At 45.8% G+C, this 13,027-nt stretch overlaps 1 protein-coding gene across 2 annotated transcripts in view; it reads left to right on the forward strand.

Annotated features, from left to right (window-relative positions):
* jag2b (jagged canonical Notch ligand 2b) overlaps positions 1–12,774 on the forward strand; it is a 44,759-nt gene extending 31,985 nt beyond the window's left edge. Inside the window, exons 10-26 of one of the 2 annotated variants that reach the window (XM_086167426.1) lie at positions 1,689–1,802; positions 2,219–2,265; positions 2,386–2,559; positions 5,767–5,929; positions 6,014–6,175; positions 6,272–6,385; positions 6,526–6,639; positions 7,007–7,120; positions 7,472–7,588; positions 8,151–8,178; positions 8,778–8,863; positions 9,737–9,850; positions 9,945–10,060; positions 10,144–10,401; positions 10,520–10,651; positions 11,837–11,987; positions 12,073–12,758. In XM_086167426.1, the coding sequence (XP_086023552.1) occupies positions 1,689–1,802; positions 2,219–2,265; positions 2,386–2,559; positions 5,767–5,929; positions 6,014–6,175; positions 6,272–6,385; positions 6,526–6,639; positions 7,007–7,120; positions 7,472–7,588; positions 8,151–8,178; positions 8,778–8,863; positions 9,737–9,850; positions 9,945–10,060; positions 10,144–10,401; positions 10,520–10,651; positions 11,837–11,987; positions 12,073–12,602 (2,534 nt within the window). In that variant the 3' untranslated portion in view covers positions 12,603–12,758. Of the gene's footprint in view, positions 1–1,688; positions 1,803–2,218; positions 2,266–2,385; positions 2,560–5,766; positions 5,930–6,013; positions 6,176–6,271; positions 6,386–6,525; positions 6,640–7,006; positions 7,121–7,471; positions 7,589–8,150; positions 8,179–8,777; positions 8,864–9,736; positions 9,851–9,944; positions 10,061–10,143; positions 10,402–10,519; positions 10,652–11,836; positions 11,988–12,072 lie in introns of both variants that reach the window. The other variant, XM_086167427.1, reaches the window with a different exon arrangement.
* Positions 12,775–13,027: the final 253 nt, after the last annotated feature.

Consider the following 13,027-nt stretch of genomic DNA (forward strand, 5'->3'; position numbering starts at 1 on the left):
TTTTAAAATGGGTATTACCAGAATCAGGATAGCTGGTTTTATTTATGTATTTATTTATCTAATTCTAAGTACCTTTATTCCTCCTCCTTCCTGTTTTTTTGCATTTTAATAACAATTAGGATGTCTCTTGTGCATGGACTGAAGTGTTTGCTGCTCTGGCAACCGGCAACCTGAGCTGGCAAGCGTGCAAGCTGCACTATGCTGGCTTAGCTGGCAGCTGGCTTTTGTTTTGTTTTTTTTTCTTCCATTTTTTCCAATCAATGACTTTATGAGCTACTATCCGGGCTTTATCCGGCTGTTTGTTGCTGGCGGAAGCAGTTGTTTCTATATCGCTCCCATGACGTCGCATGGACATGACCGGCACGAAGCTGGTAAATGCATGATGACTGGTAAACATAGTTTAGAGGGCGGGGGTTGAGTTGGAGGGAGTGAGGGGTGACAGGAAAGAGATCCGAAGTGTCCGTCTCAGCTTACCAGCTCGGGTCTCAGCTTACAGGCAGCAATTGGCTTCCTGTCTTACCTGGTGATGGGTTTGTGTGTGTGGAGTGTTGGGTTTCAGAGGGAAAACAGGTGTGACTGTGCACAACAGGACTCCCTGCAGACCACTAACACCACCCGCCCCTTGAATATTTGAGCAGGAGCGCTTTGTTCTAACACTTTTTGATGTCCGCTGAGCTGCTGGATGTTTTTCACTGAAACTGTAACTGGATTGTACTAGTTTCATGCATCAAGGGGGGGGCGGGGGGGGAGTGACAATCATAGGTCAAATAATTGAGTTTTTTGAGCAGGGGAATTTTTTGCACTATAAGGCATACTTAAAATCCTTACATTTTCTCAAAAATTGTCTACGCGCCTCATAATCTGGTACGCCTTATGTATGAATTCTCGTGTGCTTACTGACCTCCAACCAGTTTTCTGTGGCACTGCGCTCAGAAATCTATTAAATGTTTTAGTGCGACTTTGGTCCGCTCTTGCTGGCATTGATAAGCCAGTCAGAACAGTCCATAGTTCGCTTACCTTTGCCACTTTTTGTAATACATACTGTACTTCAACATAATATTACTGTACATTAGTCTGCATGAGGACCCCCAAAATTTGCAATTGTTAAGGGACATGCTTACAAAGCGGAAACTCAAGGCTATCAGTCGTGCAACAGATCATTGGGAATTGAGCAGCCACGAAAGAATTCAACATGAATAAATCAATGGTATGGAAGTGGAGGAAGCAAGCAGATGAACTGCGCCAAGTAAAGAAGACCAAGCGGAGTTTCCGAGGGAACCAAGCAAGATGAATGAGATGAATAAAGTTCGACTAAACTGTTTTGTTTTGCTTTAAATACTGTACGTTTTATCATGCGCCTCATAACACGGTGCGCCTTATGTATGAAAGTAGTCTTGTTCATTGATATTGCGCCTTAAGTGCGGTGCGCCTTATGGTCCACAAAATACGATGTATATATTTAGACATAAAGTTGTTGCTAACGTAGTGGATTTTTCTGCTCTAGTGACAAATCAAGTTTAAATTCTATCTGACCACATCAGATGAAAATTTAGCCTCCTGGATTTTATCTATCATAAATCTGTCCAGATGTAACTGTTGGATCTGCATTCCTCTTGTATTTCTCTCTCCTCTCCTGGGTTTGTTTCACTTGACGGCTGCGGCCTTCCTCCGCCCTCCTGCCTTCACAGATGCAGATGAGTGCGCGGGAAAGCCCTGCGTGAACGCGCACTCTTGCAAAAATTTGATTGGAAGCTATTTCTGCAACTGTTTCTTGGGATGGTCCGGACAAAACTGTGACATCAGTCAGTATTTGTTCTATCTCAATGTTACCGCTAATATCCCTCTTTGTCTCCACCGGCAATCTGCTTCTGGCTTCTACTCCCCCCCCCCTACCCAAAAAGCTCAAATCCTGGACACATACAAAATAGCTGTAGTTTAGTCACTCACTTCTTTTCCACATGTGGTAACTTGCCCCCTTTTTCCTCAACCTGGCATACCGAAGCACCGCTCTGCCGTCGCGAAACAACTTGCATGCTGTTCCTCTCTGGATCCAGTGCATGCCCGGTTCCAGCCAACACAACACCACCGCCTTCACTAGCTGTCCTCCTTACTTTGGATCTAATCACTGCACAAACCCCATCGCACTTCATAACACTCTGAACACTGACCCTTTATACACACTCTGAGGTTGTAATTGCACTTTTTTTCTGCTTTTCAGGTGTGAATGGCTGTCACAATCTGTGCCAGAACGGAGCGACGTGCAAGGTACCTTTTGTCATTTCTAACCTCCAAGTCACCGCCGTCACATGCGGGCCATGTGGGCTCTGTTCAACCGCACCGTCCCATGTTTTGATGCCGCCGGTCTTCCTGTTTTGTCTTCATCAGGTAGGCCCGAGGGCCAACCACTGCCAGTGCCCGCCGGGCTTTGTGGGCACCCACTGTGAAATCCAGAGGAACACATGCGACAGTAGCCCGTGCCAGAACGGAGGGCAATGCCATACAGTGCTGAGTGGTTTCGTGTGCCAGTGCCTCCCAGAGTTCGCGGGACAGCTGTGCGAGGTGTGTCTCGTGCTCGCCTTGCCAGCGCTGGCGTTGGTTGGCTGTACAGCCAGATTACAAGACGGTGTTTCCAGCCAAATCGGGTGAATTCTAAGTCCCTGGCTCATTTACAGACTGTTGCGTTGTTCGCTGCAGCTACAAGACACGGCATGAATTCAGCATGAAGTGAGAGCACCAAAATACCACAATTGGATATGTGAGATTCGGGGAATCAAATAAAAATGGACAAAAATGATCAGGGATGACCATAATTGTAATAGAAAATGGAAAATATACATTGGCCTTAGTTGATGTTAACCAGATATAGTGGAAGACCAAACTGAATCATGTAGCTGTCTACATCTATAAGCCTGGGAAAATAAATATAAAGTGACCTTTGACCCCCTGCAGATATGCACCCTAAATATGTCAATGCACCCCGGTTGCAGCCCTTTATCTTTTGAAGTGAATGTAGGTTAGCAGTGAGGAAAATGAAACTTATCTACATCTCCTGGGCCCTGAATGGAGGACATTGCTGGTCGGGAGCCAGTCCTGATTTAGCATCTCTACTATAAATATGAGTTGTGCTGAATGAGGTGATGCTGAATGGCTGCCTGCACACTACAGAGCTCTGATGCCTGCCGCGGCATGGCGTACATTCCTAACCCACGCTTGGTCAAAACGACAATGCCCTCAGCAACACAAACCTCCGATCACTATCTCCTGAAGACAGTGAGTTTGATTGTGTAATGCTGTTTTTGCCTAATCCTGATGTCTCCAGAGGGACTACTGTAATCCATCTGGTAGCAACTCTAAGCCCAACATTCACACTCTGCAGACGTGCTTGGGTTTATTTTGCGGAGACATTATCAAATTGTTCAGATTTCGTAAATAAAATTAGCCTGATAGGCTAGTTGTTGTTGGTACATAAACTATATACAACTATCAACTTGTACACAAAGAAATATCTCAACCTCTCTGAAAGAATAACTTACTCCTAAATAGTTGTGATCAGTATGCATTAAGTAACATTATATTAGTCATTTAGCAGACACTTTTATCCAAAGCGAAAAGTCTGTGTGAGGTCATATATCATGTATTTTATCTCAATTTACACATTTTCATGGGTTTGAAAGATTCAATGTTTATTTATTTTTATGTTTTTTATAAATACACTGTTTCAAAATAATAAGGAATGACTTTGCCTTTACTGTAATGACCGCCAAAATGTGTGTGTACTTTATTTATTTACTGGGTGACACGTCAGTGTATTTCAAGCTCTTCCAGGGATACTGGCACCTTTACTTGGGAGGACTTAAAAAAAAAAAAAGCACACAATTCTGCCCTTGTTCATGAATAAGTTCACACTTTTCAAAGATTCTTACACCCCTCCCTCAGAAAAGATCCCCTTACCACATACATACATACATAAATGTAAATAGTGTAGAAAAAAAGGGTATCTGGCCCATGACACTTAGGTTAAAATAAACTATTTGACCACAGGTTCTGCCCACCCTGCTGACCTGCTCTGCAGGCGCTTCTGCAGCACCTTAAATGGCATAGGGTTGTAAACCCAGAGCTTATGCACAGTAGGCGCATGTTTACATCTATCCAGATTCACGCCTCAACCTCTGTTATTGCAGAAACGTGCAGAAAAGTTGAGTCCGGGCCATCTCGCAGGGTGGCTCTTTTGTGTGTCCCACTGGTGTGAGAGAGAATTTATCTTTCTAGTATTGGCTCTGGCTCTGCGTCATGTCAGAACAGACTCAATAAGTTTCCCCCCAAACAATGGGTTATCTCCCTACAGCCCACCCCGCTCAGCTCCTCACTGCATGTCTGCATGTCTTGGAATAATGTGGAAAGCTTAAGCATGCCGGCGAGGTAAATTCAAAAGGGTGGCTTCCCTTGATGAGCTTAGGGAAAGTTTCTTAGGGCTTACTTTGCTTGTACGCTTACCTTCAATTTGTCCCAAACCCCGGTGCTGGCTTGAGTGGAGCTAAGCTGCTCACCTGCGCGGACTTATCACTCGCCTTTGCTAGTTCGCATGCACACACACACACACACCTGTAACAGTTGCCACCAAATAGAAGCAATAATTGACATTGATCCTAGTATGACCCCCCCCCCCCTCTTCAAATGTAGTATTAAAGGGTTCATTTGAAGCGGGACCAGTGTGTTGCTTCAGGATCACTAAAGTTTCAACTCTTCATGTGCAAAGTTTCAAGCGATCTGAAACTGGTTCCTAAGTTCCCGATGTGCTTTTAGGAAAGCTTCAAGGAACGCAGCCGATTGTCAGTATGTATCGATGCCTCACAGTTTATATATCCTTTTTCTTCACGGTTTTGTGGTGAGGTTTTATGACCTGCTATTTATTACTAGGGCTAGAATTTTATCCAGTTAATTTCAATGTATTTGATCACAGAGAATATAGCACGTTAAGAAATGAACAAGGTTTTTAATTGCACTTTAATTTGCATTACTGAACATTTCTCAGTGCACCAGTTGTTAGGTTGACAGATTACACTAGTGCACAGTGCGGTAGCTTGATGGATGAGACAACACTAGAAATTTACATTCCAGATGGAAGCATAAAAAAAAAACAAAAAAAAAAACATGCTGTTCTTTGCACTGAATGCAGGCAGGAGTTTGTGCATCACAGGAGCACCTCCACCCTCCAATGTCGTCTGAAAGCCAAACTATGTTGGAATTAGCGTTCAGGTTGATCAATGCTGTAGAAGATTTCAGCATTGTCAGTGCAGGATGTGTGACGGCAGTCAACCACGTCAGGATTCAAATTTAGATACAAAATTGTCAGTCCATGTTGAATAAATTGACCAATCCACTGGTGAAATGAATTGCTGTGGACTGTAGAACACTCTTTTCTCCGTGGTTGAAAATTAAAGGCTGCTAGAGGTGCTGCAGATTTAGTATTACAAAGTGATGTCAAGAAAGATCACCTCTAAACAAATCCAGTAGATTGATGACTATGGAAGCAAAGTACAGCAGGTCATGTTGAAGTGTCACACAGGTTTTCTACACTCATTCTGCCGTTAACTGATGGTAAAATAAACTAAATTTAGAAGTTTAAGTTATGTACGTCGACTCAATCACCAAACAAACATACATTTCTTTTTTGCTTGTGTCAAACATTGAACTTTAGTCCCACTTTTCTTACTCATTTATAGTATCTACTTTACTGATAGTTTCTGTACTTGTTTATGTGCACAGATCCCAAGCTGGTCCCCTTCAGATGCATGTGATCCAAACCCCTGTGAGAACGAAGCCAAGTGCCACAGCATGGGCTCAGACTTCTACTGTGCCTGCCCTGAGGGCTACGAGGGAAAGACCTGCGAACGTGTGAAGGAGGGCTGCCTCACAACCCCCTGTCAAGGTAACTTAGCCGGAATGGTAAAAAGCGCATGGCTCCAGGTCTCAGGGCCCAAAAAGCAATAGACTTGTTTTATATCTCCCTCAGTAATTGACAGCTGCACCATCGCTGTAGCGACCAACAATTCTGCGGAAGTAAGGCAGGTCTCATCCAACGTGTGTGGACCACGGGGGCGCTGTGTCAGCCACCCGTCGGGAAACTTCACCTGCATCTGTGACCCCGGATTCAGCGGCATCTACTGTCACGAAAGTACATATTGAATTTGACAGTGAAGTCACCTGGTTTCCTGATAGCGACGTATATACTGCAGCGCCGAACTAACTCCACGTATCCTCCCCATTACAGATATCAACGATTGCATCAGCAGCCCCTGTAAGAATGGCGGGACCTGCATTGACGGCGTGAACTCTTTTCAGTGCGTCTGCCCCGATGGTTGGGAAGGCCAGCTTTGCAACATCAGTGAGTCTCTCAATGCTCTCGTGAAGTTAATCCTCCCCATGTCACGGATGCATTACTTTGCGATGAATAAAAATGAAAAAAAAAAAAAAAAAAACATTAAAAAATCACGCCCGTTACCTCCACCCGCCTTTTTCCCGCAGATGTGAACGAGTGCAGGCAAGACCCCTGCAAGAATGGCGGGCGCTGCTTGGACCTGGTGAATGACTTCTACTGCGAGTGTGCAGACAACTGGAAGGGCAAGACTTGTCATTCCCGTGAGTTGTGTCAGCTGTGTGTGAATGTGTCAACGTTCGGCACGCGCACATCAAAAAAAACTAAACAAGTTGAGTCGGATTTTATTTTTTACAGTGCCAAATCACAGCACAGTTGCTTCATGACACTTCAGGTAGGGCATGTCCGGACCACGGCGGTAAAAAATGAACCCGTGAGCATGCGCTTGCCACCAGTGACAAGGAAAAAAAACGCCCTTTACTGGGCAGAAATCCGGCTAAATGCAAGCGGCTTTCTTTCTCCACAAGTTTGTGTGGACCGATATTGCCACCCTCTCGAATGGTGCGGAGCGCGCGTCCCAAAAGATGGCCTCATTTTTGACTAACCCCTAACATTGCTTACCCACAACAGGTGAGAGTCAGTGTGACGGCACCACCTGCAGTAACGGAGGCACCTGCTACGACCACGGAGACGCCTTCCGCTGTTCCTGCCCACCTGGGTGGGGTGGGAACACATGCAACACAGGTGAGGCCTCCAGGATGGATAAAATTGCACGTGTGTGAAACATTTAATCTCCCGAAATATCCAAGTGTAAACTAGATTAAGTAAAGAATTCTAAAACTCCTAGCAACAGGTAAGATATATTGTGTGCAAAAATTCACTACAGGCTTCCATATTTTAAGGAACTGAATCTAAATCAATTGAAAAAAAAACGGTTCTCACAGGTGGCAGGGTCTCTCCAGAAAATCGTTAGATATTCGATTCGTCATGCATGTAAACTATAAAAATCCCCTTTATAATTTTTTTTTTTTTTTTTTTTACAACCATCCCAGACCAGCTCGGTTCACTGTGACTCATCACTTGCTTTCTTTGCAGCTAAGAACAGCACTTGCGCCTCCAGTCCCTGCTCTAATGGTGGAACCTGTGTGGGAGGAGGAGACACCTTCACTTGCATCTGCAAAGAAGGCTGGGAAGGACCTTCCTGTAGCCAAAGTATGTGAAGTTCAGCAGAAATATTACTATTTAAAAAAAAAAACAAAACTATCTGGAGGAAAAAAAATGTTCAGAAATCTTTTTATTTGGTACAGTTAGAAGAGCGTTTTTATTTTTTCAAGGTATATAAAAAGGCCCCTGAACGTAACACAGCTGAGTTGACCTTTAAATATTGTCTAGATAATGAGATGTATTCAGGAAAATGATATACGTTAAAGTTTTTTGGTAATTTTGTTTTAATTTTTTTCTCACTACTTTAATGTCGTTTTTCACCGATCTAGCGGTGGTGTGTTTTTGTGAGCTCTTCATCTGGGTGTCAAATTACATGTCATGTTTCTCCCCAGCCCCACCAATATCAAATCTCAATATAGGACTGGTGTGTGTACATGTGTGCTTGTGGCTGTATATTTTTGCTCAAAGGCGAGTCAGACTCATTGGTGCTATGCATTCGTGGGAGCGTTTAAAAAGCAGAATAACCGTTTATAAACCGATGGCTGTGTCCAGAGATGAAGAAATGACATCTTTACATTAAATGTCTCTGTTTTTCCATTATCTTCAACAGACACAAATGACTGCAACCCTCATCCCTGGTATGTGCCCTTTCCTGCTTCTCTCACACACACACACACACACACACACTGCTGTGGTGCAACTCCCCCAAACCCTTTTATCCGCATCTCCCTGCCTCCCCTCTTCTCCGAGCTTCACACGGAGCGGAGGGGTGAAGGGCTTTTAAAAGGAGTGGAAGTTGTCCTTAAATCAAGCCTCAAAGGGGCATCTTTCTGAGGACGGGGTCTAGACGCTGAATAGGACAGGGAGAGAGGTGGGAGTGAGAATTCCACCTACCCTGCGGTGAATGCAGATGGAGGGCGGGGGGGGGGTGAGCGGGAAGGAGAGCGTACATATCCATTCTTTCTGTGTGACCTGGGGGGGGTGCTTTGAGGTAGGATGGAGGAGAGGCATGATGAGAGGAGGGGAGGGGAGGAACTGGACACGCCTATTAGCATCTGAAAAGTGGAGGCTTGTATTGATGAGTTGAATTGAGCTCTGTGACCCCCACCGTCATGTGCGCATGCACGCATTCAGGCACACACACACACACACACACACACACAAAATGATGTGCTTTGTTGCAGCTGGAAAGGACGCTGCCTCGTCTAATCGTTTCTTATTTCCCGTCCTCTCTCAGCTATAACGGTGGCATCTGCGTGGATGGAGTCAACTGGTTTCGGTGCGAATGCGCCCCTGGTTTCGCTGGACCGGATTGCAGAATTAGTGAGTAACCAATGAGAATGCAGTTTTGTGATAACAGCGGTCGGAACGCGCACATTTTTTTTTTTTTTTTTTTTTTTTTTAAAGTTGACATCATGTTTCAGCATCATATAGTAACCATGGGAAGGCTTTTAAGAGGATAGACAGTTGGACTAAGGAACTGGGGAGGGGGGTGACGAGAAGATGGACACATTGACACCTAAATGCAAGCTCAGGACGCTGCCCCCTCGGTCCTTGAAGGCTTCGGGGGGTCAAAGTTCATCCCTCCTCCATGCTCATAGAGCCACACAAACACACACAGAAGACAAATTACCCACTGACCCTGAAATTCTTGGACTCAGCTCCTTTTGTTTTGTATAAAAAGTGTTCACCTTTTCTGTCGGCCGGGAGGTTTTTGTTTTTTCTCTTTTTTTTCTCATCCAGATTGTGTTCTCATGAAATCTGGATGACAATGGCTACAAGTCCGAGTGATTTTTTTTTTTTTTTTTTTTTTTTTTTGAGGGATTGCAAAGCTAATATGCACTGTTCAAAGAGCCTTTCAGGCGACGGGTGGCCAGAAGGTCTGGTTTATCTTGCGCCGCACCTCGGTTCACCTCACGTCTGGATCGGCTCAAGAGGATAGACAATATTCAGCTAATTCGGCAGGGCAATATTCATGACTTCAGCTGCCATATCTCCGGATTGATCTGTCGACCAGAAATCAGCAGTGTTAGAAGCGCCAGACCAGCTCTCTTAACTGAGCTTGTAACACAGTCATAATTAAGTAAAACATAAACCCAAGTTGTCACAATAAACCATCAGAATTATTCTAAAAGTTTCTAAGAGCCCCAATCCTCGCTATCTCAACTCGACTGGTCATCCCTTCTCATCTAACAGATATCAACGAGTGCCAGTCCTCACCCTGTGCCTACGGCGCCACCTGCGTTGACGAGATCAATGGTTTTCGTTGTGTCTGCCCGCTTGGCCGAGCCGGCGCCCGTTGCCAAGAGTGTAAGTCACTTCATGGGTTATTCATTTGTTGCATTCGTTATTACTCAGCCGTGGCGATAAGTAATTCTTCTTTTCCTTCTCCTTCCCTTGAAAGTCATCGGCTTCGGAAACACTTGTCACTACGCCGGGCTTCAGTTTCCCCACGGCAGCCGCTGGGAGGAAGAGTGCAACAGCTGCAACTGCGTTGACGGCAAAGTCGAGTGCACAAAGGTAACTTTGCGTTTCGTCAGGCCGCAGCTTTCGAAAGTGCGCGCAAGGGGATTAAAAACAGCGTTTCGATCACGCCACGGCAGGTTATGTGTGGCCGTCGTCCCTGCCTCCTCCCGTCATCTGACCGTGACCCGCCGCAGCCGTCCTGCCCGGCCGGACGTGAGTGTGTGGAGCACAGGTACCTCATCTGCTTTTCCCCGCCGTGTCATCAGTGGGGCATTTGCTCCCTGGCCAGATCCTCGGCAGTTCAAGCAAGCACCAGGTGCCAGCCGAACAGCAGGCATCTGGACAATAGCTGCGGCCGCTTGACGCTCGTGTTCAACCGAGACAAAGTCCCGCAAGTAAGTGACCGCCGTGGCGTCCATCACATTCTCAAGTCACGGTTTCATATGATCTGACATAGGCAGGCTGAGGTCTGGTATATCAACTGTGTGTGTCTGTACGTGTGTTTGACCTCAGGGTACAACAGTGGAGAACATCTGCTTTGAGCTGAGGTATCTACCGGATACCAGAAGATTAGCAAATGACCACGCCCTCCTCCTGCTATGTGACCTCTCCCACTCGAACCCGGATGCCGTGGAGGTGGCAATAGTAAGTCATCGATAGCACGGTCAGATTTTATTTGTATGCCGCCAATCACAATTTGGATTTCTCATGACACCTTACATGTAGAGCAGGTCTGGACGAGAAACCTTGGAGATCTGAGCTCAGTATGGGTGGCCTTCTGCCTCAACCAGTCGGGATAGAAAGAGAGCGTGAGAGCAGAGAGGGTGTTGGGAGGCAGACATGATCTCATTCTAATAACAGCAGCGCTAACGGTTACATCTACTAGCTGAAATGCTATATTAATAGCTTTATTAGTCATAAAAAACAAATAACAATGGTGTATGTCCGGAAATGCCGCTGCAGTAGATCAACCCAGGCCCTCTGGGAACCAGAAGTTAGAAGATCCCAAGGACTTGGGCAGCACACACCTCCCAGGGTACACGTACTCTTTTGGCAATGTGAAACATTTTCATTGAAAGAGGATTGTCACCCGCCGCTAAATAAAGATCCCTTTTTTTTTTTTTCCTCGGCGGCCACAGGATTGTGGGACGTCCTTCACTTTCTTTCTTTCTTTCTTTCTTTCTTTCTTTCAACAAACAACATTAAGATCAACCTCGAGTCCATCACAGGTTGTGTACAGTCACTAAGTGCAATGCGTTTTGCGTCATCTTAAGAAAAGGTTAAGTAGGCTGTAAGTAGCGAAGTAGGTCAAGAAGCTGTGAATTACATGCTTATTCACAATGTTTTTTTTAACCCAAGAAAATCAATACTCATTGCATACAACTGCCAAGAATGAAGCCGGGGCCTGGCAGTCATCCTCCTTTAGCAAGAAACTACAAGCAAGAACCAACTTATAACCTGTATCTTTAGAAAGAAAGAGGAAAATAATGGCTTTTGATACAACATGTCTGCAAAGATACCGCGCAGTCACATGTACATTTAGAGGCAATCGAGATGGAAAATAGGGGTTGATCTGAAGCTAAAGGATAAAAAAGGAGTTTGGTTTTGCCGCGATTTAAGGCTGGCGTTGGCAATATCAGGAAAAAGGTGTATTCGATAAGCTTTTTCCTTTTACTGGACTCTTATCAAACCTCCGGTTAAGGCACTCACTGCCCCTTTCTGTGCCCAGTGGTTGCCAACACCTTAAATCACATCTTTGTGTATTTTCTTACAGTGTTATTATCAGGCCGTACCGTTGCTCACCGTTTGTCTCCTTCCTCCGGTTCTTAGTCTTTCCAGCCGGAAGATCTGACGGACCACAGCCTGATCCAGGATGTTGCGAACACCATCGTGGGGACCCTGTCCAAGCGGCACAACAGCACCTTAATGCTCGCCGTCATCGAGGTCAAAGTGGAAACCCAGGTCATGTCCCGCACTGTGGGTGAGTAAAATCAAGGAGTAGGATTTCATGCCGCCATGTTTTCCCCCCAGCGTTCCGACCCATCCACCTCTCTTGGCGTCTGCAGATTACCTGGTTCCTCTCCTGTGCGTCCTCTTCTGCCTGCTCTGCCTCTTCTGCATCATCGTGTGCGTCTGGTGGACGCGCAAGCGGAGAAAAGAGCGCGAAAGGAGCGTGCGCTCGTGCACCGACGATAACGTCAACAACCAGTGGGAGCCGCTTCGGCTGGTGGTGGGATGCCAGCAGCAGCAGCAGCAGCAGCAGCAGCAGCTGAAGGAGAGCAACAGGGAGGCCGAGCAGGAGCGCAAAAAGCTCATGGGCCCCTCTTGTCGGACATATGACGGAGAGGAGGACGAGGAGGAGGAGGAGGAGGAGACTGAAGGCGAGCTGGAGCTGGAGGAGGAGATGATCGGAGCCGAGGCAGGAAAGCAGACGGTTTATAAGTACTCGAATACTTCGGTGCAATCCGCGGTGATCTGTACCACGCTAACTTCCAGCTCGCCCGTCAAAGCGCCGCATCGGACTCCCGGCTACAGCCCCAAAGACAACCGCTGGAAAAATGTCAGCGCCGTCTTGACTGGTCCGAAAGACCTCTGAGACCGCTGCGTGTAGGACGGTTCCAGGGGACACTCGCAAACGTGGACGTGAGAGACGCTGCAATGCAGCCGCCGTTCTTCTGTCGGGAGGATAGGGGGTGAAGCTTGGAGAGTTCAAAGAAAGCAAGGGAGAAAAAAAAAAAAAAAAAAAAAAAAGGCTTTTCGTTTTAATAAGCCATTATTCAGTTTGGTTTTCAAGGATTTTGTCACCGTCACCTCATTTGTGCTTTAGGTGGATGGAAGACACTGAACACTTTTTTTTTTTTTTTTTTTTTTTGCTTTATTTTATTTTGCTTTATTTACCTGCAGAAGGAGCTGAAATGTTCCCATTTTCAGGAGGCAAAAGAAGCTCTGTCGTTTCGTTCGTTTGTTTGTTTGTTCATGGAGTTGTTACTATTTAAGAAACACTGAATTAGCCAGTAGGAG

This window comes from Fistularia commersonii, chromosome 20 (genome assembly GCF_037954325.1).
Source record: "Fistularia commersonii isolate RoL2024-O1a breed Wild chromosome 20, RoL_Fcom_v1.0, whole genome shotgun sequence".
Lineage (NCBI taxonomy): Eukaryota > Metazoa > Chordata > Actinopteri > Syngnathiformes > Fistulariidae > Fistularia > Fistularia commersonii.